The sequence below is a fragment of the Pungitius pungitius genome, chromosome 21, assembly GCF_949316345.1.
Source record: "Pungitius pungitius chromosome 21, fPunPun2.1, whole genome shotgun sequence".
NCBI lineage: Eukaryota > Metazoa > Chordata > Actinopteri > Perciformes > Gasterosteidae > Pungitius > Pungitius pungitius.
The window spans coordinates 15,551,840-15,577,848 of record NC_084920.1 but is presented as its reverse complement, the minus strand read 5'-3'; the positions used below and the strand labels follow the sequence as shown (position 1 = coordinate 15,577,848).

The window sequence follows — 26,009 nt, the reverse complement described above, 5'->3', positions numbered from 1 at the left end:
TGAGGCGAGTGTACAGGTGTATTCGAGTTGACCTCAGGTAGAAATGTTCCAGTGACTGTGGTCCATGTGATAAGATAAGATCTCCTTCAAGTTATTCCCATACTTTGCTGTGAGAAGGAATAAGTCACTTGATGAACATCTTGTCCTTTCACTCAGTAAATAACTGCGTTAAGTTTCTTTAGAGCATTGTTTATAACTTTTAAGGGGATATTAATATATATTAAAGGGCCTGGATCTATAGATTTGAAACAAAAGAAATACTTTTTAAAATGTTTATTTAGTAAAGCGCCATAGAAAATGATTAAAAAGTGCTTTGCAGGAATAAAGTACAAGTAAAAGAGAGAGAGAACAATCAAGCTCCACCCTCCGGTTATTATTTTCCTGTCCATTGCTTCTGAGATAAATCCATCATTATACAAAATATATAAAGGCCTTATTAGACAGTGGGAGTATATTGTAATTTCTTGTATTTTGTGTACTCAGGATCGTTTAATATCCGTATAACCAGAGTTTAGACTAAGCAGTAGGAAAGGTTGACACCACGTGGCTGGAGCTACAGGAACGTGCTGAGTGTGTTGTCCACAGTGGCCAGATGCAGGTACTCGGGTTGGTCGCTCTCAGACTCCGCCTCCGACTCCCCGCCGCCGCCGCCGCCCTCCTCGCTCCGCCTCGAGAGCAGAGCCTTCTTCCTCCGGACGGAGCCCCGAGAGCGCCGCTCCAGGCACGCCAGGGTCATGTTGGCGAGGTCCTGCTGGAGCCGCTGGAAGTTCTCACTGGAGGAGCAGGGGGGGGGCAGGGACCAGAAGGATGAACGTGGGCGAAGAGCTCCGCTGGCTAGAAGAATACGAAGAGTAATACTCGGGGTTCACTCACGTGGTGGGTGGGGTCGGCAGGTCGTAGTCCTCGCCCTTCTCGCCCGTCAACCAGCAGGTGGTCTCGGCGCCTTTGCCCTTGGGAAACACACATTTTCACACCGTCTTGTCATCCACGGGAGACTTCTGCAGAGTCGGAGGTTCCTATAGGTTCCACTTCAAATGGTTCACCGTGGTCTTCACCTTCAGGTACGTTTCTCCTCGGACCTCATACTCGAAGTGGCAGTCCGTCCTCTGCAGGATGTCTATCGTGGGCTGACTGACGTGGATCCGCAGAGCTGTGAGGACGAAACAAGAAGAAGATGGGGAACCTCATCTCATCGATCGGCTCCGTGGCAACAGTGGCGGAAAGGAAGCGGACCACACTAGAATGTCTCCACTCACGGTGTCCAGTGGACTCCATGCGAGACGCCGTGTTGACCGTGTCGCCAAACAAACAGTACCTGGGCATCTTTATCCCCACGACCCCCGCAGCGCAGGGACCTTGGAGACACGCGGCGGTCAGATTTCCGTGGTGGTGGATCAGGAGGAGGTTTTCGGGATTTCAGAGGAGTTGGTATTTTACGTCGCCTCGTACCTGAGTGGACGCCGATGCGTATCCACACCGGGATCCCCGGCAGGTGTCTCAGCTGGAAGTTGCCGATGAACGCCAAGATCTCCAGCGCCATGCGGCAGATGTCCACCGCGTGGCGGTTCCCGTTCCGCTTGGGGAGCCCCGAGGCCACCATGTAGGCGTCGCCAATCGTCTCCACCTGAGGGTTGAAAAAAAAAAAAAAGGGGTCGGTGTCCGCGCCGTCCACCTGGATTTGGCCGGTTTCCAAAGCGCCGCACCTTGTACACGTCGTGGTGGTCGACGATGGTGTCGAAGCCGCCGTAGATGTCGTTGAGCATGTCCACGACCTCCATCGGTGTGCTGTACTGGCACAGGGTGGTGAAGCCCACGATGTCACTGAAGTATATCGTCACCTCCTCGTAGAGCTCCGGCTCCACGGCGCCGGTCTCCTTCAGGCTTTTGACCACGGGGCTGAGCGGAGACGAAGCACATGAGACACGGCGCTGTTTAATACACTGAGCAAAGCTGGGAGATGATGGATCGATGGGAAGTGTGAACAGACCCAGGAAGCAGCATGTAGTTGAGGCAGTCCGCCCTGTCCCTCTCCGCCTTGTAGAGGGCCGTTCTCTCCTCCACCAGGTGCTCCAGGTTCCTGGAGTACATCTGCAGTCTTCTTATCATGTTGTCCATGTAGCTCTCGTTGTCCCGGTTGTGAATTTCACTGAAGCAAACCAGTAGAGAAGGATGAATGAAAGCAAGAAGGGAGAAAAGAAATCCCACAGGCTTGTGATAAATTCATCAGATCTGGTGAAGGTTACCTGATGATTTTCCCCAAACACGTTTCCACCCTCTTAAAGTCAGGTCTTTTTTCTGGATCCTCATCCCAACAGCTTTTAATCAACATGTAGACCTACGAGGCAGGCGCCACAACGCGTTAAAGGCTCACACACACACACACACACACACACACACACACACAGGTCCCTGGCAGGTGAGGGTGTCACACGGCGAGCATCACCTCACCTTTAATTCTCTCTCCGAGGCCGTCTCAAAGTTGAGATCCGGTCTGAAGTAGGACATGATGACCCTGGAAAGCTTTTCTGTTTGCAAGCACATTGTGAAATCATTAATTCAACCCATTAACCCTCTTAAACCCGATGAGGCGAGACAGTGGATTCCTGACTCGTCGCGGCGCACCTGCTCGGCCGGAGCAGCTCTCCGTGTAGAAGGTGCACTTCCTGAGTACGATCTCCTGTGCGATGATGGCGAAGCTGTACACGTCTCCTTTCTGGGAGGTGCCGCGTTTCCTCAGATGCTCCGGGGCGGTCCACAAGTCTGAGAGGAGGGAGGGGGGGGGGGGCGAGGAGAATGTGACCCATGGAGTGATGAGACGCAGAAACCCAGCGAGGAGCCGGACACCCTGTTGTTTTACCTTCCCCCGGGTGGAGAAAGCTGTTGCAGCCAAAGTCTGTGATCTTCACCACCATCCGATTGTCCACCACGCAGTTAGTGGACTTGAGGCGACCGTGGACCTGGATGTTGCTGGCATGGAGGTAGGACATGCCCTGAAACGGAGGGTTCACACAGGGCTTCAGACTCAAGGAGCAGTGAGTCATTGGCGAGCTCCACGGCCCCCTGCTGGCCTTCAGGGGGGAACAGCAACAACAATAAGTCTGAAACCTTCAGCTTGGTGTGATCAGTAGAGGCCCCCCCCCCCCCCCCCCCCCAAAAACATGACTGAGTCACACTAAACTTGCTGTTGATTTTTAAGGAACGTGCAGTCCCGCTCTTCTTCTGGCACATGGTGAGTCCCGTGTGATGCAGTGTGTGTGTGTGTGTGTGTGTGTGTGTGTCCACGCGGCGAGGTGTCTGTCGTACCGTGGCGATGTCGTACATGACGGAGATCTTGAACTCCAGGTCGGCGAAGGTCTCTTCTGGGTACGATACGGTGTCATTCAGCACATACTGGGACAAGAAAGGGACAAGAGATCTTGTGGAAATCTTGTGTTTTGTGGCATTGATATTGACTTGTAAATCAAAGTAATCCCTTAGAAAGCAGGGCCGTACTCACCCTGAGCGACCCCCGCTCCCCGAACTCAAACACCCCGAACACACTCTGGTCGATCTTCACTGTGCCATAAAACTTAGTGAGGTTCGAGTAATCGATTTGTTTGAGCTGTGGAGAAAAAAATAATAACAACAAAAGTCTAAAAAACACACAATCACGACCACTAAAATGCAGACATCCCAAAGACCGCCTGCTGTGTGTGTGTGTTTTTTACTGCGTTCAGTCCCATCATCTGGTTGATGTCGCCTTCCGAGTACTCCAGCTCCTTCAGAATCACAACCTGAAAACAGTGGCAGCGTCATCAGTAAAACCAGCCATCGGGTCGTGGGAAGATCCCAGAAGCGTCAGGACTTCTTCGGGTACCTTCTTATCGTAGAGCGCACGGCGGATCTGGAATTGCTTGTTTTTCCTCTCGTTTTCAATCTGACGGGGTCACATGGGAGGAGGGGGGGGGGGGAAACTGTGATTTGATGATAGCGTTCTGAATGCAGGACTGTTGGACTTCCTTTACCTTCAGAGAGACGACGTTCAGCTGGTCTTTCTCCAGCAGTGTCACGAGATCAGAGGAGATGTGGAACCAGCGCTGGCGGAGCTGACGCTCTCTCCTGTTCTGTCTATACCAAAAAACATCATCAATGCAACTTAACATCTGGTTTATTTATCTTTGAATCCTTTACACGTCCTGCTTTGCTACTCACTTGAAGAAAATGAACGCGATGGTGGCCACGACAACCACGGTTACAGCCAGCACGATGACGATGATGTCATGAAATGCCAGGTCTGAAGGAGGGAGCCCACGTCAAAATGAAAATCAATACACATCGTTGGCTTTAGGAAACCCAGAACAAGCCTAAAGCACCTTGAATGATTAAGTTTGCTTCCCGTTTCAACTCAGAGATGAGATCTTAAAAGGTTTTATCTGATGCGCCTCGTCTCGCCGACTAACCCCCACAGAACGTCTCCCACATCGTACCTTTGTCTGGCTGGAAATTAGGAAGCTTCGTTCCCCAGATGAAGGAAGGGTCCGTTTCCTCCACTTTGGTTTTCCCGAGCTCGGTGTCGAATGAGAATAAAGGTTTGTACTGCGGATCGTGAGAGAGGAGACGTTGGTGTTTCTTTTCATTCCCTCTGCAATACGACGGACACAGGAGGAGGAGGAGGAGGATGTACCTTCATGTCGTTAGTGGTGTAAATGACTGACAGGTTCACGTCTCGGTCTCCATGCTCGTCCAGCTTGTAGTTTCCAGCACTTCCTGAAAATGACAACGTAAAAAGGTCTTTATACGCAAACATGGCCGACACTCTGCTCACCACCACCTTGTACCTTGGCAGGTACCGACGGCTCGTTTGCTTTTCAATGGTTGCATTCTGTCATTTGAGAGAACAAAAGAGCCCTGACAGGACGTAGAGTGTCCTTCTCCATCACCAGAACACCCTCAATTACCCACAGGCTTCAGTTCAGCTGCGCCCTGCAGGGAACAGACGTACGGTTTCTCTCCCATCGGTTGAGAGACTCACTAATTACCACTGAACACAGAGTAAATGTGAAGCTGATGGGAAATCCAATTGTTTAGCAGGTATTTGGTCTGAAATCAAAGTTTAAAACCACATTTTAGTCTCTTCTTTGTTCCTCGATGCAGTTTCAATTATTCCGCCACCGAATCAATACCTCGATTCACTCATGTTTCCTCTTTCAGTTCTCTTGCCAGAAATGTATCGGAAATGATGAATCCAAGGTCACAACCATACTGACTGAGGGCAAGAGTGTTCATTCCCTTCCTCCCACCCTCTCTCCCTGCTTCCTTACCATTAAAGGAGATGTTACGGAAGTAATTCACATTGACAAACTCCATCTGCTGAATCTCTGACGGAGTTTTTCTCAGAATTTCCCTCATCACCTCGCCGATCAGCAGCACGGAATCGTGGTACGCGGCGACGTAGTCATTCATCTGCAGAGAAACGGAGAGAAAGGGGAGAGAAAATCTGACCGTTGGAACTGTTTATTTGGCGATAATATGTGAGATGAGGCTGATCCTTATTCCTCCGCTGACCGCACGCTTCTATTTATTCGGTTCAAAGAACCCATTCCTTTTAGAAGCGGTAAAAAGAAGTAGCTTTGGAGATGTGTCCCCACCGTGTGGTTGTCTCTCGGGTCCGTGCTGATGGTGTAGCTTCTGGTGTTTGGCATCGTCAGCACCAACACGTTCCTCATGAACGGCATTGAGGATTTGTTGGTGTAGTATTGATCACTGCGGAGGGGGGAGGGGAGGTTTGATTTAAGATATCCAAAGTTATACAAACACTAAAGAGATAACAAATATAAAATAATCACTTGCCATACAGGGCCTAGTATATGTACCAAAATGTGTTTTTCTTTTAATAAATTAAAATCACCAGTTAAAAACTGCATGTTTATCTTTTATTGGTTTATCTAGTCTCATGTGTCGCATTTTTACACTTATTTTTTGCACCGCGGAACGTTTCTCACTAGATGAGTTTCGGGGGGACCGATTATACTGGAGCACCAACTAGCGTCCATGACTTCAGACAACAACAAACCCCAGTGAACATGAACGAAGAAGCTGACGAGACCGTGTCGGGTGGCCCCGTGAATGGGAAATCTTCTTATAATAAACACACGGATGGAAGCGTCGATAAGAGCGTGGTTGTGTGCAAGCTGTGCAACAAGGAATTCACATCGAGCCTCAAGTATCACCTCAACGCAATTTGGTCTACGCAAAGACGTGATTTCAACGCCTTTAAGATTTTTCTTAAATCGTCATGAATACGAAAATACAGAGTGTGTGTCGTTAACAATATGCTTTAAGGACAAAATAATGCGGGCCGCTTCAAACATTAGTTGAAAACACGTAACTCTGATCACATCTGTAACGCGCATGCGCAAGTTCTTAGACGCTTGCACCGGGAGCAGAGCGACGTGAACGGGCTGATACAACCACGGCTACCGGCCCCAATACTCTGTAAGTACGTGAGTGTTTGAATGAAGCACACCTGGAACTATAACCAGTTATTTTACTTGTGCTGCCCACTCGATACGGGAAAGACTGTTATTTTGGTAAGCTAGTTAGCGTTAGCGCAGATAGTTTGCTAGTTAGCATGCTAGCTCGGAGCATGCTAGCGTTCAACATGAACTGGACCAAAAGTAAACCTCACAGAGTATCTTCCGTGTGTTTGGTGTTGCTAATGCGTTAGGTTGTTGCTGTACCCATATCATATTATTGCCGTTCCCATGTCATGTAGAAAATACACGTTTTTTAAACAACGCGGCCTAAACACAGATCGCAGCTGAATTCAACAAGTTGTGGCCTGTAAACAAGCTAGCCAACACATTGTAAGTTACTGCATGCTTAAAGCAACATTGTAAAGTATGGTACTGTGTAATATACCTGCAAAGGTTACTCCAGAAATGCCATAATTTGCAGATTGTTTATAATGTCATAAGTAAACAATCTATAAATAAGGGTTCTCAAATACCTGCTGCTGTTATCATTATTAAACTTTTTATTACTGTCATTATAAACCCAAATTACACACTTTTCTCTAAAGTCTTTGTTCTTCCCTCCTCACAGGTTCCTGTGGATGGAGGTTACATCTGATGGAGTTTGGCCCTGCAGTTGTCCTGCCTTACACCTGGCGTACTACTCTGAATATTTGAATAATTTCTGTGGTAGGAATTGAACGTACTGTACATCTTTAAGTTGTTCTCTCTGTACACAGCTACTCCTCCACTGCTCTCCCTTAGGTTTTGTCCAGTTGAAGGTGAGTTTTGCGTGTGCCGATGTGATGGTTTTGGGACAGGAAGCTGGAAGGTTCACAGACTGTAAAGCTCCTTCAGGCTTATTTTTCATTTTGGGTTGAACAAAATAAAATTTATTGAATGACGATGAGGGAGACGGAGCTGATTTCAGGTATACGATCCGGATTCAAGTGACTCAGAGCCAGATGAAGTGCCAATAATTCAGAAAAATGGTTTACAAACACAAAATTCTAAACTTACTGGTTCGTGTTGTTGCTGCACTTATAATTTCATAGTTTATTTTCACAAATTGTATTTTTGTATTCTGTTATGTATAGGAAAAGTGTTGTGATTTTTAATATCGATCAACGTCGGGCATAGACGTTTATTCAACGTCTTTTCAACTAAAAAATGTTCACTGGGAGTCCACGTCTGAAAAAATAACCAATGTTCTGAATGTACTTGAAAGTATTGGTCTACTAAAACCTAGTTTACAGAAGGTCTACTTACCTATAGGCTACCTGAATTTCTGAAAGTACTATATTTCTAAATATGCTATTTCTACACTTGTCTGCTGGAATTGGTTGAACAAAAATAAAAATCCATGTGAAAAAAATTACTTCTCACTGTCAAATATTTATGCAATTAAAATGCAATTAATTTTGATTAATTAATTACAAAGCCTCTAATTAATTAGATTAATATTTTTAAACTTTTGATTTTTGACTTTTTTCACAATGTTTTTTTCCCATGACACGAATGGAATGATCTTAGATGGAGCAACCTACACGTCCCTGTCACTAATGCCAAATGCCCCAAATTTCTGTACTTTAAACCTTATCTGGGTTCAACCCTCAAGGGACATGGTGGCTCTTCCTAAATCCTTTTTTAGTTTTGGGTAACTGACATTTATAAAAAAATCCTAATGGGATATTGCCCCAGAGACGGATTGGTGCATCTTGGAGGATCAACCATGCTATTCATCCCTGCATTGGTAAAGGCACAAGTGAGTTGAATTTGAATGTAACAGAGAATTGGAGGGTGGATGCACTAAAAAGGGTAAACAAATCTACACCCTGTGCCAGACTGTCAGTTTAAGGTTGTCCACAGGACTCGAAATGACTCGAAACTAAAATGGTACGACTTCTGACTCGACTTGGGACTTGCTTCGTCTTTGACTCGACTTGACTCGGGACTCGAGGGCAATGACTTGAGACTTGCTTGTGACTTGCATAACAGTGACGTAGCATGGCTAATAAGTGCTAAAAGGCTAAAGCAAAGCAATTAACATCAAATTCAATTCGTCAGCAAAAGATTCTTCATCATTCTTGACCATGCCATCATAACTCAAGTGACCGCGCCTTGTGTTTCTGCATAACCCCTAGGGTTCACTTCTCCGAAACAACCGTGGGGACAATGCCCCCACTACTACCTCCGCGGCAGTGTGCTCAAGACTTGGCACGAGCGGGATTTGAACCCACTGGCGGTGCGCACAGAGGCTTCTGGGCTCTAGCTTGCACCCCTACACTACCAGTCCTGGTCACATTTTGGCAACTTTGATTCTCCTATTTAACCTTGAGCATGTGAGTTAAACCTCAAAAGTCTTTTTAAATGCTATTTCCACATCTGGGCTTGAACCCACAACCTTCAAGTGCAGTGCAGGGGCTTACGTCAGCAGCTCTTCCACTGTGCTACTTCACCACACACTAACCAACCCTTTGTTTGTTGTATTTAACCTTGAGATTGCTACTCAAACCTGAAGTAAAGCCAAAGGCTCAAACCCAAGACTGGGCTTGAACCCACAACCTTGAAAAGCAGTGCAGGCTTGTGGCAACAGCTCTTCCACTGTGCTAATTCACCACACACTAACCAACCTTTTGTTTGTTGTATTTAACCTTGAGATTGCTACTCAAACCTGAAGTAAAGCTAAAGGCTCAAACCCAAGACTGGGCTCAAACCCACAACCTTCAAGTGCAGGGGCTTGTGGCAGGAGCTCTTCAGCTGTGCTACTTCACCACACACTAGCCAATCCTTTGTTTGTTGTATTTAACCTTGAGCTTGCTACTCAAACCTGAAGTAAAGCTAAAGGCTCAAACCCAAGACTGGGCTTGAACTCACAACCTTCAAATGCAGTGCAGGCTTGTGGCAGCAGCTCTTCCGCTGTGCTAATTCACCACACACTAACAAACCCTTTATTTGTTGTATTTAACCATGAGATTGCTACTCAAACTTGAAGCAAAGCCAAAGGCTCAAACCTAAGACTGGGCTTGAACCCACAACCTATAGAGTAAGGACAGTAGCTCCTCAGCTCTTGTGCTGCACTACCTCACCATGCACCAAATAAAATTTTGTTTCTCGTATTTAACCTTGAGACTGCTACTCAAACCTCAAAACTCTTTCAAAGCAGAAGTGATGTCTGCATGAAGGGCCAAGAACCCCCAACCTCAGACACCAGGTTGGAGCCTGCAGCCCTTCAGTTGTTCCCTTGAGCTATTCAAGCACATGCCTCATTGTGTCCGTTTCTCATATTAGACCTTGGGATTGTTTACTAAACCTAAAGTTTACAGTTTGAAGCCCTGACTGCAACCAAACCCTCCTTCTGAGAGAGCAGGTTTAAACTGAGGATCCTCCACACTTCAGCCTTCCTGCTATCTCCCTGCACTGTTCCACCACACACCTGTTGATGCTTTCGAATCCAACCTCAATTCTCATAGATTCTCAGGCTGGAATCCACAACCATTCCATACTGTTATAATAGAATTGCAGGTCAAGTAAAGTCATATACTGGCATTTTTAATAAAGCCCTAGTTGATTTCACTACTTTTATGCTGTGATCCTTATTTCACTTTTTTCGACATGTGTGCTGATGCCCGCGTGTGAATTGAGAGGATCCATACCGACTCCCCTATGGAGCTAAACCAGTCTGAGGGTCCTCCTCAGCTGAGTGGAGAATAAATCCCGGAAGAAATAAACACGTTTGACACACGGCACCTTGAGGAGAGAGAATCAAATCCCAAATGTGGATCAGGAAGGTCAGCTTTGATTCCACTAGAGACACCAGAACTCACGACTGGTCTACTTAAAAAAACCTAGTTTACAGAAGGTCTACTTACCTATAGGCCACCACTGTTCTCAGGTCAAATATTTATGCAATTAAAATGCGATTCATTTAGATTAATTAATTACAAAGCCTCTAATTAATTAGATTCATATTTTTAATCGAGTCCCGGCCCTAGTTTTAACAGTTTACAGGTCAAACATATGTAGATAGAACCAAGGTAAGAAGGATGAGAGAGAAAAAGACACCAAAGGAATGAATTGACAGCACTGACTTGAAGAGGTCAATGAGGACGAAGAGAATATCACTGTTGTCTGCAAGTTTGCAGCCTCGTTTCACCTCCTCTATGTCCGCTGGGGATCCACACATGATGAACACTGAAAACAAAGAAGTGGTGTGCAACACGTCACACCACAGACCAGGAGGGTATGCATTTATTTTAATAACATTCTCGCCTCTGAGGAAATCAGGAAAGAGCATAATACCCCTTTGTATAAAGCTATGGTCTTTGCACGAGATGACGTTTATATGCAGTATCCCTCCTTTCAAATCTGTGCCCTCTGCTACAAAATGCTAACGTTTAGATGTTCATGATATGAGATGTGGAGGCCAATGCCACTGTGGAAACTGTCCATCCATTCATCCCCATTATACGGCAACTGAAAAGGGACAATCCTTACTTGCACTACTACACTACTATATCTATAACTATAAACAGTTGAGATGGCATCCCTAAGCTATGCCCTTGTATCATGTGTCCAACTTAGATGCTGCAGTTCAATCAGACCTGCTGATGCATTGTACAATTTCTGAGAAACGTCTTACGGTTGCTTGTCCTGTTCTTGGGTGACTCCAGCACACGATTCAGTTCGTCCGGTTGGCGCAGCACCGTCCTCCCGACGGCGCCGGCAAACTCGCCAGACTCTGCATCCAGTGCATTAATGTACCTGAGGAGCAGCGTCACTTTTAACAGAGCGGATGTGAGTCCAAAGCATTCCAGAGCGAGGTGACCACAGGCAGCAGATGATCCAGAGTGGCCTGCAAGGACTCACCAGAAGCAATCCTCAGTGTTGCTCTGCTTCTTGTAAAGGTAGGCCGTCTTCCAGACGGGTTTGATCTTGTTGCTGTCCCCCCAGAAGCCGATGAAGAAGTCAGAGACCTTGCGCGCCGGCGGCAGCAGGCGCTGGAGGTTGAGCATGTCGTCGCAGGAGAGGCCGAAGCTTCCCGCCGAGAGGATGGGCGTGCTGAGCTTCAGGCCCTGCTCCGCACTGGGGAGGAGCGGCCATTATTAGAAACAAGTCGAGGTCTCAGCGGCGTGTGTGCGTTGACGTGGAGTCACTTACTCAAACATTTGGAAGGTGGCGTAGGTGCAGGCGGGGCCGAGCACGGCGCATCCCAGAGAGCCCGTTCTCTGCAGGAGAATCCAGATAAAACATCAAATAAAAGCATCATCTACTACATCATCTACTACATCATCTACTACATCATCATGGTGAATGAGTGTTGGATTTAAATGTGTGCTTACCATCAGGCTCTTCAGCTCGTCCACTGCCTCACACGCGCCGCTCTTGCATCCTGTCTGCTGGTAAAAGGTCGGTCTGAAGCCGCCAAACTTGGCCGTGAGATTAAATCTTGTCCCTAGAGCCAAGCGCCCCCCCCCCCCCAAAAAAAACACAACCATGGGTGTCCATCGGTCGTCAAATCTCCTCCTGACACACCCTCCAACCGTCACAATTTAGATAATTAATAGACACACACAGGATCTGCATGTTATGGAAGGGACTGTGTTGTAGATAGATAGATAGATAGATAGATAGATAGATAGATAGATAGATAGATAGACAGAATCTCTGTGCTGCAGTATTTAGTATTAGAGGCTAATGTTAGCGGCTAGTGTTAGCTCGCTCTGATGGATTATGGGGAGTTGACCTCAGCAGAACTTGTTTTGTAACAATAACTTCCACATGCTTTTATTCTCATTTCTATGAGACTGTATAAAATACTCATTACATGATGCTAATGTGTTCTGCATTACTCCCCCAATTTGCAGTCAGTTTGATAAAAGGTTTAGTCCATAATGTTTGTATATAATGTGTACTTTCTTACCTTCTGCAGCATTAATGGTTGAATCCGTCTCAATTGCCCTGAGAATCTTGTCCTTGACGAGCCTCAGACTCCACGGAGACTCCTCGTCCTCCAGCAGGATCACGTTGATGGTGACCCCTTCCAGACACTGTTTAACGCCTCGACACGGAGCAGCCACAACCGCCAGGAGGCACAGCCCCCGCCACCAGCCTGCTGCCATTCTCAGCTCTAGACAGAGCCCATCGCGGCCCGCTGAAGGCTTTCGGTACGGTCCGTCTTCCAGAGTCCAGCAGCCCACCAGCTAGTTCCTCTCAGGTGTTTGTGTGTTGCCGTCTGAGAGCAAGAGCTTTGTACCTCCCCCCCCCCCCCCCCCCGTGGCTTCTCACCCACCCTTTCCACATCGAGTGGTTAATATACAACCTTCAGAGGCCCGGAGGTGGGGCCTCACACCTTGTGGTTCCAAGGTCAGAATGTTTCACGGGCTTTAAAAGACCCGGAGGCTCAGTTTGTAGCCCGTTGTCATCGTGTCGGTAAGATCAGGAAAGGCCTTTTGACCCAGAAGGTTCTTATGCTTCACCTCGGACACACGTGGTGCACCACATGCTGGCTGGGATCTGAAAGCTCACTTTGGAAGGACCGATGATGGCCCGGGTGGTCGTCTCTGAGACGTAGTCGGTCCAAACACCAACAGGTTCTCAGGAGACTCCTTGGTGAACATGGAGGGAATTCACAAACCTGACAATCTGATCTTACACATGTGTCAGACAGTCAGACAGCAAACACAGACACACAGCCTGGAGAAAACAGAAGAGCAAAGGTTGGTTGGACCATAAAACTCGTCCCAGATAACGAGCCGTAAAACATCGCACTTCACGGGTTCCGTCTGGAGGCTTTTTGTACATTTAATCTGTAACAGACACGTCCTGGAATATGTTATCGGACTGAATGATGTAAATAAAAATTACTCACTTAATTACAGGCACCTACTGTGTACATGTGTGTGTGTGTGTGTGTGTGTCTCTTTCCTATCACACACACACACACACACACACTCAGTCAAAACAGTGGGTGACCAGATTTCTCATGCTTCCTCGATGAGGAAATGTTACTCATCCATCACTGTGACAACGAGGGAACCAACCTGAACAAGGCAATAAAATTCTTATTCCTGTGTGTGTGTGTGTGTGTGTGTGTGCGCGCTTTGCCTCATATTCAGCATGTTTGTGTTATAACTGTAGTGCTTTGTGACAAAAGTAAAACAAAACAATATGAATTTGTTCTTTTTTACGTTCTTCATGTGTATTTACTGTTGTTTCTCTGGTTGTCAACACGTAGTTTCACATTATTAACGACAGCATTCTTCTATTCTTCCTGGGAGTGTCGGCCTCTTGGACTGTTTTAGGATTTATTTCAGCCTTAAGACAAACATACGTGCTGTCTGACTCCATTTCAATGATTTTTACCTCTTTCCTTTTGCATGTAAAATGTGTTACTGGTTGAACAAGTGACGTCTGCATCCCGCAGTCATTGATCCAATCGATCAGACGCTGTAGTGTGTGTGTGTGTGTGTGTGTGTGTGAAGTCAAATGCGTCAAATGGTGACGTGTCTTCGGCTTTAACAGGCGAGTGTTGACATGAAAATGAACGAGTAAACAAACAGAATCTCTCGTGTCTCTGTGTTTGCGCTTCTCATGAGTTCCATCGTCACGGCCTGTAAGAAAGTACAGTACTTTTATTTTAATAACATCAAGCACATTGGGTTTCTTGTACTTACATTCAACTTAAACAATATTTTTCAATGCAATTTTTAATTATAATTAAATTTATTACCATTACCAGGAATAAAGTGTTTTCATAATGCTGCTTTAACTGCTGTCTTTTCTAAGTATACATCCATGGCTCAGATTTGTGCATTGATTTTAGAGCTATGGAGCAAACGATTTGTGTTTCCAGTGTAACAGAACGTGACATATGGGCCAAATCAAATGTAAGATCCCAAACTGAGAAAAAGTTCACACCAAAAACTCTCTGAAAATAACCGGCCTCGTTCTTCCACTTTGTGAGACCCAGACAGGAGAAACCCAAAAAGAGCACAGAACCTTCTCTCTTATCCAGAGGATGTTTCCACACAGCTCTGTGAATACTGCACTCATCGTTTTATTCAAACTACAACTCAATGACGAAAGACAAAGGTTACAGTGATTTTGAACACAACCAGACGTGTTTGTCTCAAAGGACGGAAACCAGACAGATGTGTGTCACTTAAAGGCCGACGGGGGTCCGGCTGTGGTACCGCACGACCCAACAGAATCAACACATTCTACGTTTTAAAAAAGGCACAGAACAGGACACTTTCCAAATCAACCAAACTGCTTTTTCATTTGAAACACCATTAAAAATCGGACAAAAAGACAGTAGCAAAGGTATTAACAAGGTAGTATCATTAGAAATAGCTTAGCTTAGCTTAGCACAACAACCCTGATGGTCTCGCAGTTACAGATGAAAATAAAGAGTCAAGTCAATAAATAAATACATGTATTTTTCGCAGTGACTTGATGAAACTTAGTGGACTTTCCCACTTTCAATATTCCACCTAAAAATAAGCCGTTCATCTCCGCTAGAAGCACCACTTTACATTCTTATTTCTTCTCATTACACATGCTTTGTCCATCTACAGATCATCCCCTCCGTCCTCGGGCCTGGTCCCAGTGGAGCTTCAGGCCGTCATAAGAAACGGGTTTCAAGTGGACAAAATAAAGCAGCGCTACGATATCAGGGAGGAAAATATTTCCTTATTCAAAGAGCTGATCGCGGCGCATTGAGGGCTATTTGCGTCTCTACTTCACTCCAAGTGCATTGATTGTTTCCCTTTGTCAGCTGGCAGGTGTTTGTGGCACCTGGAGCCACCTTCAGCAGCTGCTGCCTCCTGAAGGCAGTGAGAGGTGGAGGCAGGTCGGAGCAGCTTGAGCCTGATGATGGGACACCGACGTCCTTTTGATTCCCATCGGCCTTTGTAAACTCTACATGTCATGGCTGGATTCTGGATTTGTGTTTTGTCAGGTGACTTGTGGCCGTGCTGGCACCTCGTTTGTGTCAGAAGTTTATAAAGAAGGAAAGACAGAGCTTCGTCGAGCTCTTTTCCTTGGAATTCACTTTTTACTGTGCCACAAAAACCGAGCCCGATACCTCTCAAGCATCTCCTGACCTCATCTCATCCATGTTCCTTCAGGTCAAAGTAAGATAGAAAATCTACCGCCCTAACTTTACTACGTTAAAACACTCATGAAACACATTCAAAGCTGGACCCCCACAGAGCGAACTGTGCAGCAGGCCGAGCCCCTCGTCCCCAGATCTTCTCCCAAACGTCACCCCCCCCCCCCTGTAGACATTAAAAACTCAAAACTACATGGAGACGCTCCTTCCTGCCCGGAGCGGCGCTCTAGGAGCTGATGATCTGACCCGACCACGTCTCGTGCTTGGTGACTGGATTCAGGTGAGTGAGCACCACCTCCACGGCCTGGATCTTCTGGTTCTTGGGGGGGATGGGGCACACCTTGTACGTGACCTCATCCCCTTCCACGGGCACGTACTCTCCATCGATGCTGTCCAGGAGACACACACACACACACACAATGAGCTCTTTCAGGGGATAAACCCACACAGAGGTTTAACTTTCACAGAGACATTCAGAACCAGTTTCCCTCACTCAGAGATGTGGACGAAGATGTCCTCCCCGCCGTGGGAGGGGCGTATGAACCCATGACCCTGAGACCTGGAGAAGTTTTTACACACCCCCTTGTAGACCGGACCCGACTTGGCTCGCACCGTCCTGCAGAGAAGGAGGCGCACAGGTGCAATCAGAGGGAGGGGCAGCGAGGTCTGAGGGGTTTTCGTGGAGGTGTTCGGGAAGGGGGGGGGGAAGGAGAAGGACGCAGAGGCGTCTGCACTCACGCCGAGTAGGTGCGCGTGCGCTTGGTGGGCAGCGGGCTGGGCAGCTCTCTGGGCTGCGGGGGCTTCCTCTCCCTCTCCCAAACCCGGCTGCCCTCCCTCAGGAAGGGGAAGGAGAACTGCAGGGAGGTGCGGGGGGAGGGCAGCGGGCCGTCCGCCGCCGCGGAGGAGGCGCCGGGGTCCGACATCTGGACCGGCAGCGGGTCGGTCGGTCGGGACTTTCTTCTTTTTCTGTTTTGGGTCTGAGGAAGCCGGGTCACGCCTCCTGCATGGCGACCCGGGTGAGGAGAACCTGCAGGTGGAGCAGCAACACCCTGCAAGGAAGGAGCACAAGGGTTTATCATCAAAGGGTGGTGACAGGGGGGGGGCTGCTTTTCTAATTCATTACCTGTAATAACTTACGAAACAGCCTCTTACCAAAAGGCCTGGCTACGTCAAAGAAGGAAGTAAATGACTACTTCCCCAAATACACTTCATGGCTCCCTTAAATCATCACGAGAGGATTCAGGTCACAACATTATATATATATATATAAAATTCACTGATGTGCTGAATCCGTGAGAGCAAGGGGAGCCGGACTGTGACCCTGTCGAGATGATGTCAACAACAAACCCGCCCCGTCAGGACCTCGCCTCATCACGCCGTGTCATATTAAAATCCCCACCCGACCTCCATCACAGGAATGCTGCCTGCTGGGTGGATTTAGGAAGGAACGAGCGCCATCGCTGGGCCACGAGAGGCCGGCTCACCCCGCTGTGACTGGGACGTGTGCATCACCAGGTGAGTACGTGTGTGTGTGTGTATTTATTTGGCGTTGTGCAGTACATGACAGCAGCTCATGGATGTGCTTGTTGAGATTTACTACCAACACCAGCAGCTCTGATTTCTGAATAAGAAGCTTTTACATATTTTATTCTTTGTCAATGATCTGCAGACATTTCAATCTAGAGTTACTCTACTGACAGTATTTACTTTAATGGAACAATGTCTACTTTTAGCTCTATTTTCTGTATCAAATAGAAAATAAAACTATTGAACTGTCGAGGTTCAAAGGTCCCCAGCAGCGCCGCTTTAATCTCTCCAGTCCAATCATTTATTTATGATTCTGCAAATGGCCGATGAGGCTTTTATCCTGCTGTAATCCGGCGGTAATGATGTAATGATGAACAAGTGCACACACACACACACACACACACACCTGTCACCTGACAACAAGACTGAAGGATTAGTAAATATGTAGCCTCGATAATTCAGGAAGCAGGCTGAGCTCCTGTGGCTCATTGGCACACGGACCTCCTCGCTGTGTCAGAACATCCATTCTGGAGGAGAAGAGAAAGGAGGTCGGACCGGAAGAGAGCCAGTGGAGCTTTGAGAAGACAGACAAAAGGCCAGAAGCAGCTCCCTGTGAAACCAGGCCACGGTGGCGGTCTACTCCATGGGCATCAGCATGGGAGGCACGTCACCTGCTGTGCACGCGCACACACGCACACACACACACTCACAAACAAAACGCCTTTCAACTTAAAATAAGCCCTCATCGCTTATTTGACATCATTTACTAAATGTGTGACAGAGAAAGTGAGGGCCGGCGGTTTGTTTCCAGAACCTTCTCACGTATCACGAGGCAGCTCGAGGCGAGGAGATGCTCAGCTGCTGCCAACAACAAAAAGGTGACGCCAGCATGCGCCTCGACGCACGCACACACACACACACACACACACACACGCACACGCACGCGCGGAGGAATCCGAGCTGAAGACAACCACAACGCGACGGACTCACCGTGGAGGCGCCGATCAGCGCGGAGGAGACGCGGCTCGGGTCCCGCGTGGCGCCCGGTGGAAGGAGGAGGAGGAGGAGCAGGAGGAGCAGTTTAGGGATGCGGCGCGCACGGACGGGATGGAGGAGGAGGAGGAAATGGGGCGGAGGCGGTGGGGATGGGGGGATGGGGGGCTCTTTGTTCTCGTCCCTCTGCCTTTACTTTTAAATTCATGGACTTTATTGGATACACCGATTATATTATATTCTGATGTACATAACAAATATTAATGATTCTAATTGATCTACAGTACTTTTTTTAAACCACCATTTAACCACCTTCCGAATCAGTTTGAATATAAAAAAGGTTTATATTGAGTTGAAACAAAAATTAACTGCACAAAAAACCCCATTAGAATCCGCACATGCATATATTATGAATAATATACAAATGTAAAACTGTTCCTTTCAATAGTTTAAAAATAAAAGGTAAAATGTCTGGAATGGACAATAACCATTAAAAAAATAGTACCAGTTTGGTCCAAAAATACTTATTCATTCCATAAATTGATGATTGTCAAGTTTGAATTGGTGGAGATTTCCAAAAATAAATAGTCAAATGCTCTTTGTCCATTTAATTATTTGATGATAAAATTGTCCTATTTTCTTCAAAACACAACATAGTTTGGCTCTGCGATTGGCTGGTGACCCCCCCCCCCCCTCCCCTCCCCTCCCCAACCCCGTGTGTAGGATAAGCTGATTGAAGATGGATGGACAACGTTTGCTCTTTTAGTTGATGGAATAGTTTTCCTGCTCTTTAATAATCATTGCAGTCTACTAAAGAAGAAACCTAGAATTAACTGTATACATTTCTACTAACACCAATAAACAGACACAAAGTAAATTAATCACATCTTTGATTTATTTTACAACCAAATGAAATCTTTGTTAGAAACAAAACACCAACAGGGACAAATAAATAAATCACTTGTATGTAGAAGTAACCGTTGGTTATTGAGAAGGTTCCACCTGATTAACCTCTTGATTCATTTAGTCTGGACGGACCAGGAAGGAAAATAAAGTGCTCGCGAATGCAAACACATCTGGATTCTGATCCCTTTGAAGTTATTGATCTCCAGAATCAGGAGATTCACATGAGTTACTGAATAAAACAAGCGAGAACTTTGTCTAAGAGCAGTTTTACCAGCGGTAACAAACTTTCTTCAAGGCAACCGGTGTCTGACCTACTTCCTGTAGGTCAGGAGGTGATGGTCCTGGACCCTTCAACGTGGACAACATGTACATGTACTTAAATCCACAAGCACGTAGAGGATTCACTACGAGTGAGATGGTACCCGTCTTACGGATGATGATGATGATGAAGAAACTGACATGAACAGCATGTGCATTCTTTTCTGAACATCCCTTCTCCTCCACGCGGTTGTTCCTCCTTCCGCCGGCTCACTGCAGCTCCTTCATCCTGTTCAGGGCGGAGCCCGCCTGGAACCATTCGATCTGCGTCTCGTTGAAGCTGTGGTTCAGCGCCAGGGTCTCCTCGCTGCCGTCGCCGTGCTTCACGACGGCGGCGAGAGGCTGAGGAGAACGAGAGGAGCTCATTACGGACGCCGCTGGGGAGCAGCTGTGCGCGGGCGGGCCGCCCGGAAAGGCCTCCTACCTTTCCTGGAGCGAAGGCTTGGAGCCCTCTGATGGAGATGTGGTCGTCCGGGCGGATCTTGTCGTAGTCTGATGGGTTGCTGAAGGTCAGTGGCAGCACGCCCTGCTTCTTCAGGTTGGTCTCTGAGGACGGGAGGGAGTTTTCTTAAAAAGGACCCATCGTGAGCTCATTTTAACACGAGTCGATATGGTTCCTTGGGGTCTAAATGTCCAACATGCTTTGGGAAGAGAAACCATGAGAATAACTTGACGACGTGCTGCGCGGTTACCGTGAATCCTAGCAAAGCTCTTGACGATGATGGCTCTTCCTCCCAGGTGCCGAGGCTCCAGGGCGGCGTGCTCTCTGCTGGAGCCCTCGCCGTAGTTGTCATCTCCCACCACGACCCAGGACACACCGTTGGCCTACACACACACACACACACACACACACACACACACACACACACACACACACACACACACACACACACACACACACACACACACACACACACACACACACACACACACACACACACACACACACACACACACACACACACACACACACACACACACACACACACACACACACACACACACACACACACACACACACACACACACACACACACACACACACACACACACACACACACACACACACACACACACACACACACACACACACACACACACACACACACACACACACACACACACACACACACACACACACACACACACACACACACACACACACACACACACACACACACACACACACACACACACACACACACACACACACACACACACACACACACACACACACACACACACACACACACACACACACACACACACACACGTCAGATGATTGCTGGGTGCTAAAGGATCAGCCTGCAACTCAGTGTTTCATTTTCTCGGTTCAGACCAAGATATTATCATCTATGATGAATGATAATGAGCAGCTGCTCTTCACATTGTGTTTGAAAAGGTTATTAGAAGCGTTGACCTACTTCTGAGACCCAAACTCATTGAGGAACAAGTAACAGAATCTCTACAGCTAAATGTGCATCTATACACATAGAATTAACTGTACATATGTAAAAATTAACAAGTTGCCTCTGATTAGAAGTTTAAAGCATCATATCTCAGCCCCTTTATTAGTTATATTAGGAGTCTTTAACTCTTTGAGCTTCTACAGACTACCTTAACAATGCAGCAAATGCAGCATTGAACTTGAAGGGCCAAAGATAGCAAAGTACTATTAGCCAGCGTTTACCTGCCCTGAGTTAATTAGACTTCTGCATTTCATTCATTATTGTTCAAATCTCACAATTGCTCCCAACAACTTGGTTTTCAAGGTGCTTTGGGAACCCTGAGATAAGATTTTTATGACGTGAAGAGGAAAATGTAACTGTTTGATGCAGGCCATTGTCTACAATGACATCACATGTCATTTAGCTGATTATAGCATTATAACCATGCGTTACATTTGACCTGGGGTGCCATTAGGGGTCAGGTGTCTTGCTGCAATGATGAGACGAGTCGAGGTGTGCGGTACTTGAGCCTCACCTTGTAGTGACGGGCCACGTCGGGGACTCCTGCGTACTCCCCTGTCAGGTAGTTCTTCAGCTTGTTGATGCCATCGTTCTCGCTGTTGACCGCACCGATCAGCATGTTGTTGGAGATGTTATCCAGGTGGCCGCGGAACTTCAGCCAGGGTCCGGCAGCGCTGATGTGGTCTGTGGTGCACTTGCCCTTCACCTGCGGCAGCAGAGAGCAAAAGGTGTGTTAAATGAATGAGTAAATAATTCAAACAAACTGCAGGGAGCTTCCAAAGAGCCCACCTTGATGAGGACCTTCAGGTCCTCGAGGTCGCCTCCGCTCCACCTGTCGAAGGGCTCCAGCAGCTGCAGCCGTTTGCTGTCGGGGGCGACGTCCACCCGGAGGCCGGCGCCGTCGGGGGGCGGGTGCTGGTACGTGTCCTGGCCGGGGTCGAAGTCCTTGGCGGGGAGCTCGTCTCCGTACGGGGCGTCCAGCTTGAACTTCTCCCCGCTGGCAGCGGTGAGGTAATCCGTCTCCGGGTTGAAGTCGAGCGTCCCGGCGATGGCCATGGCGGTGACGATCTGAGGAAGAGGAGGAGGAGGAGCAGGTGGAAGGCGTGTCCACATGAACCGGTGGGCAGTGAGGCTTCAGTGGGGACTCACCTCGGGGGAGGTGACGAAGGCGTGCGTCGCCGGGTTGGCGTCATTCCTGGCAGTGAAGTTCCGGTTGAAGGAGGTGACGATCGTGTTCTTCTCTCCCTTCTTCACATCCTGCCTGAATGCATCAAAACACAGAACCATGTGACCTCAAAGAACTCACAGGTGGAAGTGAACCGGTCTGGTCCCTGGAAGTCACCTGTCCCACTGCCCAATGCATGGCCCACACGCGTTGGCCAAGACCACGCCGCCAACGTCGCCAAGGATCTTCGACTGCGGGGAGACGCAAACACGATGGACGTGTGAGGGAGGGGGGAGGGGGGGGGGGGGGGGGGGACACACACACACACACACACTTTGTGCTCACACACACACTCACGTATCCGTCTCGCTCGATGGTGGCGCGGATCTGCTCGGAGCCGGGGGTGACGGTGAACTGAGCTTTGCAGGTCAGCCCTCTGTCCAAAGCCTGCTTGGCCACGGAGGCGGCGCGGCCCATGTCCTCGTAGCTGGAGTTGGTGCAGCTGCCGATCAGACCTGACCCAAAATAATAATTAAATTAAATGACTGCTGAGAACGTGCGTTCACGCACAGGCAGAGCAAGCGGTGCATCCTGCCCCCCCTCCCCCCCCACTCTATACTCACCGACTTTCACCTCCAGCGGCCAGCCGTTCTTCTTGGCAACGGCACCGATTTCAGAGACTGGGTGGGCCAGGTCAGGGGTGAAGGGCCCGTTAATGTGAGGCTTCAGCTAGAAGAACAACAAAATGCTGTCGTTACTCAAGTCACCATCAACAGAACCCCTCACTTAATGTTGGTGCCTCGGAGACAGAAGAACATTCTGACAGCTTCAGTGACAGACGCTGAAGTCATATTTGCACTGTATGCAATGCTCTATAATATTCAATTAAAAAAAAGTCATAGAAAAATAATAACCTCGTCCAGGTTGAGCTCGATGAGCTGGTCGTACTCGCAGCCTTCATCCGGCACCAACAAGTGGGAGAATTCATCCGCCTGGGCAGCGATCTCTGGGAGGAGCAAGAGGAGGGTCGAGCAGGTTGGTTTTCCATGAAGACAGTTCAGAAGGCCAGACTACATATTTCTAATCTAATCTAATGCAAACATCTATACCTTTGTTTTTTTTTCTATCCTGGATCAAAATGCTAATTCAGGACATGACCTACTCCATCAAAACAACAACAAAACAGCTGTGTGCTTATTGACCATGTGTTGAGTCTTCCCTGGTCTCTGGACAAAGCGAGACAGCAAAAGATCAAACATACGTCCCCGTCCCGTCTTCTCCAGGTACGTCCTCATGCGGTGGTTGTAGGGGAACACAGAGGTCGTCGCTCCGATCTCGGCTCCCATGTTGCAAATGGTGGCCATGCCTGCACGCAATACAACAAATTCCCCATCATGAGCCAAACTGAATTGAAATATACAGAGCGCAATGACGTCAGATTGGGAGGAAAAAGGAAAACGCACTGACCGGTGCAGGAAATGGAGTCGACTCCCGGCCCGTGGTATTCCACGATGGCTCCAGTGCCGCCTTTCACGGTCAGGATGCCGGCCACCTTCAGGATGACGTCTTTGGGAGACGTCCAGCCCGAGAGGGCCCCGCTCAGCTTCACGCCGATCACCTTCAGGGGGAATCCACCGAAGGAAGGACGAAACGTTCAGAGCCGGAGAGAAAGAATACAGCACGCTACGTCCACAACGTCGACCTCGACCGACCTTGGGGCACTTGAGCTCCCAGGCGATTCCTGCCATCACGTCCACAGCGTCCGCTCCGCCGACGCCGATGCAGATGGAACCCAGACCGCCACCGTTGGGCGTGTGGGAATCTGTGCCGATGAGCATCACTCCCGGGTAGGCATAGTTCTCCAGGATGATCTGGGTGGGAAAAAAAACAAGACCGTTAGCATGATGCACATCACAGTAGGCCCTGCACCCACACGTCAGAGGAGATACCTGGTGAATGATTCCAGAACCCGGTTTCCAGAAGCCGACTCCGTATTTTGCTCCGGCGCTGGACAGGAAGTCGTAGACCTCGCGGTTGACTTCCTGCATCAAGAACCCGGCGCGGTTAAGAAGTGATCGCTTTAGAGACACTGGCAGACTTACGGTGAACAACATGAGATCCGTCACCTTCGCTTTGGCCAGATCCTCCACTCCTCCGGCCTGGGCCTCGATCAGATGGTCACAGTGGATGGTGGAGGGCACGGCCACCTTCGGCAGGCCGCTGCTGATGAACTGGAGCATCGCCATCTGGGCCGTGGCGTCCTGCATGGCCACGCGGTCCGGACGCAGCCGCAGGTAGGTGCGCCCGCGCTCGATCTCCTGTCTGCGGGGGTCGTCGAGGTGGCCGTACACGATCTTCTCCGACAGGGTGAGCGGCCGGTTGAGCCTGGACCCCCACCCCCCCCCCCACAAGAACGGCGGCACCGTGGAAAGAGCGTGAACAGAAGCGAGAGGACAAGCTGAAGGTCAGGCGTGACCGGGCTCCAGATGTGGCAAAGAACAAACACGGATAAGGGGACGTGGGGGAGAACCAGTGGACATTGAAAGATTAGAGGAACGCTGACCTCTGCTGCACGATGTCAACGTTGGATTGGAGCCTCTCGTAGTTGACGAAGGAGCTCGGCTCAAAGCGGCTCATGGACACTTTGGCTCTGGCTCTGTAAGCCGCCGATACGTGAAGGCGCCGTGCACCGCGACCCAGAGCCAGCTGCAGACCAGAAAACCAGATCACAGACGCGCAGATGGAACATTTAAAAGGATGTATTCAATCGACCAAAAGACATTTACGGTTTCGGCCTTTTTTCTTTTGAAAACCTTGAAGTACAGATGATAGAGTAGAATAATGTTCGCCATTGGACAGACATAATAAACAAACTAGTGCTGCCCCTCACTATAAGATATATAATATATAGTGGGGGGGCAGCGGATGTTTTTACTTGCTGAACCCAAGGCCATAATTCACTTGACTCTTGGTGTAAAAAGGAGCGATCAATCAATTAAGAAGCCAATTCCAGACTTAATCCATTAAGTAGAATTATTCATTTGGGTTCTGAGATGGGTAAACTGGGTAATCTATTCATATTTAATGGTGTACTCCTAATATGGTATCATCATGAGTTCTAATGGACAGATTTTTTTCACATAACAATACCAGACGTTCTTGTCCCAAACTAAGAGACAACATGCGATTTTCCAATTGATCAAACATACACGTTTCTCCATGTGCATCAGATAATGCTGGATTTCCCAACTAAACTCAGTCATTAAAGGTAGTTTCTATAAAGCACCACAGAGCTCACGTTGGCTCAGATAATAATAGTTCAGACAGCTGGGAGTCACTTATTATTAGCTCAGATGTAAATGTTGGAAATAACAGACCTGCACCTGTCAAGCTACAGCAACCTGAATTAACTGGTTTGTCTTGGATGAATGCTCGAAACAATGTGCAACGCAGTGTTTGCAGGATGGATAAAGGTGTGTGTTTTTTTTACACATTACCAGACTGCGTGCATGCTGGGGAGCGCTCACCTTGCGCTTAACCTTGCCATTAAATCATCGACTAGAGACAAACCAGCAAATGTTCATTTACGGACTGGCAAAGCCTGCGGTGCCGTCCCGCTGAGCGGAGCTTAACTAAAGTTAAACCAGCGTCCCGGTGGTGATTAACGGGTGCGATGAGGACACGGTGACCTGACCGCTGTGACCGGGGGGGGGGGGGGTCCACGGCGTGTTTCCTCCCCTCAGGCACCGCTCTCACAGGTTGACAATGACAGGTTAACGTCGAACTCGTTTATCTCATGCAACATAGTGAATGACATCATTCGCAAGTGTTTAAGTAGGGGGTCCAACTGCGCTCTTACCTGGAGCCGGGCCACCGTGAGACAGTACGTTGCCATTTTGTTCACTGACAAAGATGTGTCGGTCAGTGGTGACGTCTCCTTTTTAAAAGCGCGGTCGCACAGGTCCTCGAAGGACACAAGTTTGCGAAAGTTTTACTTTTATTTAGAGTGTTTAAAAAAAAACGTC

The 26,009-nt window shown here is 48.2% G+C and overlaps 3 protein-coding genes across 4 annotated transcripts; all 3 read right to left on the bottom strand.

Annotated features, from left to right (window-relative positions):
* Nucleotides 1-31: 31 nt before the first annotated feature.
* Nucleotides 32-12,741, bottom strand: gucy2cb (guanylate cyclase 2Cb). 2 transcript variants are annotated; one of them, XM_062559946.1, is made up of 27 exons: nucleotides 12,415-12,741; nucleotides 11,834-11,946; nucleotides 11,652-11,719; nucleotides 11,361-11,576; nucleotides 11,134-11,255; nucleotides 10,583-10,685; nucleotides 5,628-5,742; nucleotides 5,301-5,442; nucleotides 4,664-4,746; nucleotides 4,467-4,575; nucleotides 4,192-4,273; nucleotides 4,005-4,107; nucleotides 3,857-3,916; nucleotides 3,708-3,773; nucleotides 3,497-3,601; nucleotides 3,304-3,390; nucleotides 2,858-3,068; nucleotides 2,623-2,760; nucleotides 2,449-2,525; nucleotides 2,244-2,335; nucleotides 1,988-2,146; nucleotides 1,704-1,896; nucleotides 1,450-1,624; nucleotides 1,257-1,355; nucleotides 1,056-1,150; nucleotides 874-950; nucleotides 32-773 (listed from the first exon to the last, which is right to left on the bottom strand). In XM_062559946.1, the coding sequence occupies exons 1-27, from the start codon at nucleotides 12,611-12,613 to the stop codon at nucleotides 554-556; spliced, it is 3,309 nt and encodes a 1,102-aa protein (XP_062415930.1). In that variant the 5' UTR covers nucleotides 12,614-12,741; the 3' UTR covers nucleotides 32-553. The 2 variants fall into 2 exon arrangements, with proteins under 2 accessions (XP_062415930.1, XP_037318972.2); XM_037463075.2 differs by having other exon boundaries at nucleotides 33-773; nucleotides 2,858-2,990.
* A 2,770-nt stretch (nucleotides 12,742-15,511) lies between these two features.
* csdc2a (cold shock domain containing C2, RNA binding a) lies at nucleotides 15,512-18,258 on the bottom strand. The gene is made up of 4 exons (XM_037463082.2): nucleotides 18,124-18,258; nucleotides 16,345-16,655; nucleotides 16,100-16,222; nucleotides 15,512-15,995 (listed from the first exon to the last, which is right to left on the bottom strand). Exons 2-4 carry the CDS (start codon nucleotides 16,527-16,529, stop codon nucleotides 15,833-15,835), a joined length of 471 nt encoding a protein of 156 aa, XP_037318979.1. The 5' UTR covers nucleotides 16,530-16,655; nucleotides 18,124-18,258; the 3' UTR covers nucleotides 15,512-15,832.
* Nucleotides 18,259-18,999: 741 nt separating this feature from the next.
* aco2 (aconitase 2, mitochondrial) lies at nucleotides 19,000-25,935 on the bottom strand. The gene is made up of 17 exons (XM_037464456.2): nucleotides 25,844-25,935; nucleotides 24,548-24,690; nucleotides 24,111-24,369; nucleotides 23,934-24,026; nucleotides 23,697-23,855; nucleotides 23,452-23,602; nucleotides 23,246-23,350; nucleotides 22,899-22,990; nucleotides 22,608-22,713; nucleotides 22,342-22,499; nucleotides 22,162-22,235; nucleotides 21,969-22,080; nucleotides 21,609-21,887; nucleotides 21,334-21,525; nucleotides 20,043-20,175; nucleotides 19,775-19,896; nucleotides 19,000-19,692 (listed from the first exon to the last, which is right to left on the bottom strand). The coding sequence occupies exons 1-17, from the start codon at nucleotides 25,877-25,879 to the stop codon at nucleotides 19,561-19,563; spliced, it is 2,346 nt and encodes a 781-aa protein (XP_037320353.2). The 5' UTR covers nucleotides 25,880-25,935; the 3' UTR covers nucleotides 19,000-19,560.
* Nucleotides 25,936-26,009: the final 74 nt, after the last annotated feature.

Bases quoted from the DNA above. Each gene is read 5' to 3' on its own strand.
- gucy2cb (XM_062559946.1), bottom strand. From the start codon at position 12,613: ATGGCAGCAGGCTGGTGGCGGGGGCTGTGCCTCCTGGCGGTTGTGGCT. The intron at 2,336-2,448 runs GTGAGGTGATGC...CCTGCCTCGTAG, and splicing joins CCTCGGAGAGAGAATTAAAG to GTCTACATGTTGATTAAAAG. The intron at 1,151-1,256 runs GTGAGTGGAGAC...TCGTCCTCACAG, and splicing joins CATGGAGTCCACTGGACACC to CTCTGCGGATCCACGTCAGT.
- csdc2a (XM_037463082.2), bottom strand. From the start codon at position 16,529: ATGTCGGACCCCGGCGCCTCCTCCGCGGCGGCGGACGGCCCGCTGCCC. The intron at 16,223-16,344 runs GTGAGTGCAGAC...CCTTCTCTGCAG, and splicing joins CGCACGCGCACCTACTCGGC to GACGGTGCGAGCCAAGTCGG. The intron at 15,996-16,099 runs GTGAGGGAAACT...TCTCCTGGACAG, and splicing joins ATCTTCGTCCACATCTCTGA to CATCGATGGAGAGTACGTGC.
- aco2 (XM_037464456.2), bottom strand. From the start codon at position 25,879: ATGGCAACGTACTGTCTCACGGTGGCCCGGCTCCAG. The intron at 23,351-23,451 runs GTCAGTGCGTTT...TATTGCGTGCAG, and splicing joins CGACTCCATTTCCTGCACCG to GCATGGCCACCATTTGCAAC. The intron at 19,693-19,774 runs GTAGGAGGCCTT...CGTTCTCCTCAG, and splicing joins AAGCCTTCGCTCCAGGAAAG to CCTCTCGCCGCCGTCGTGAA.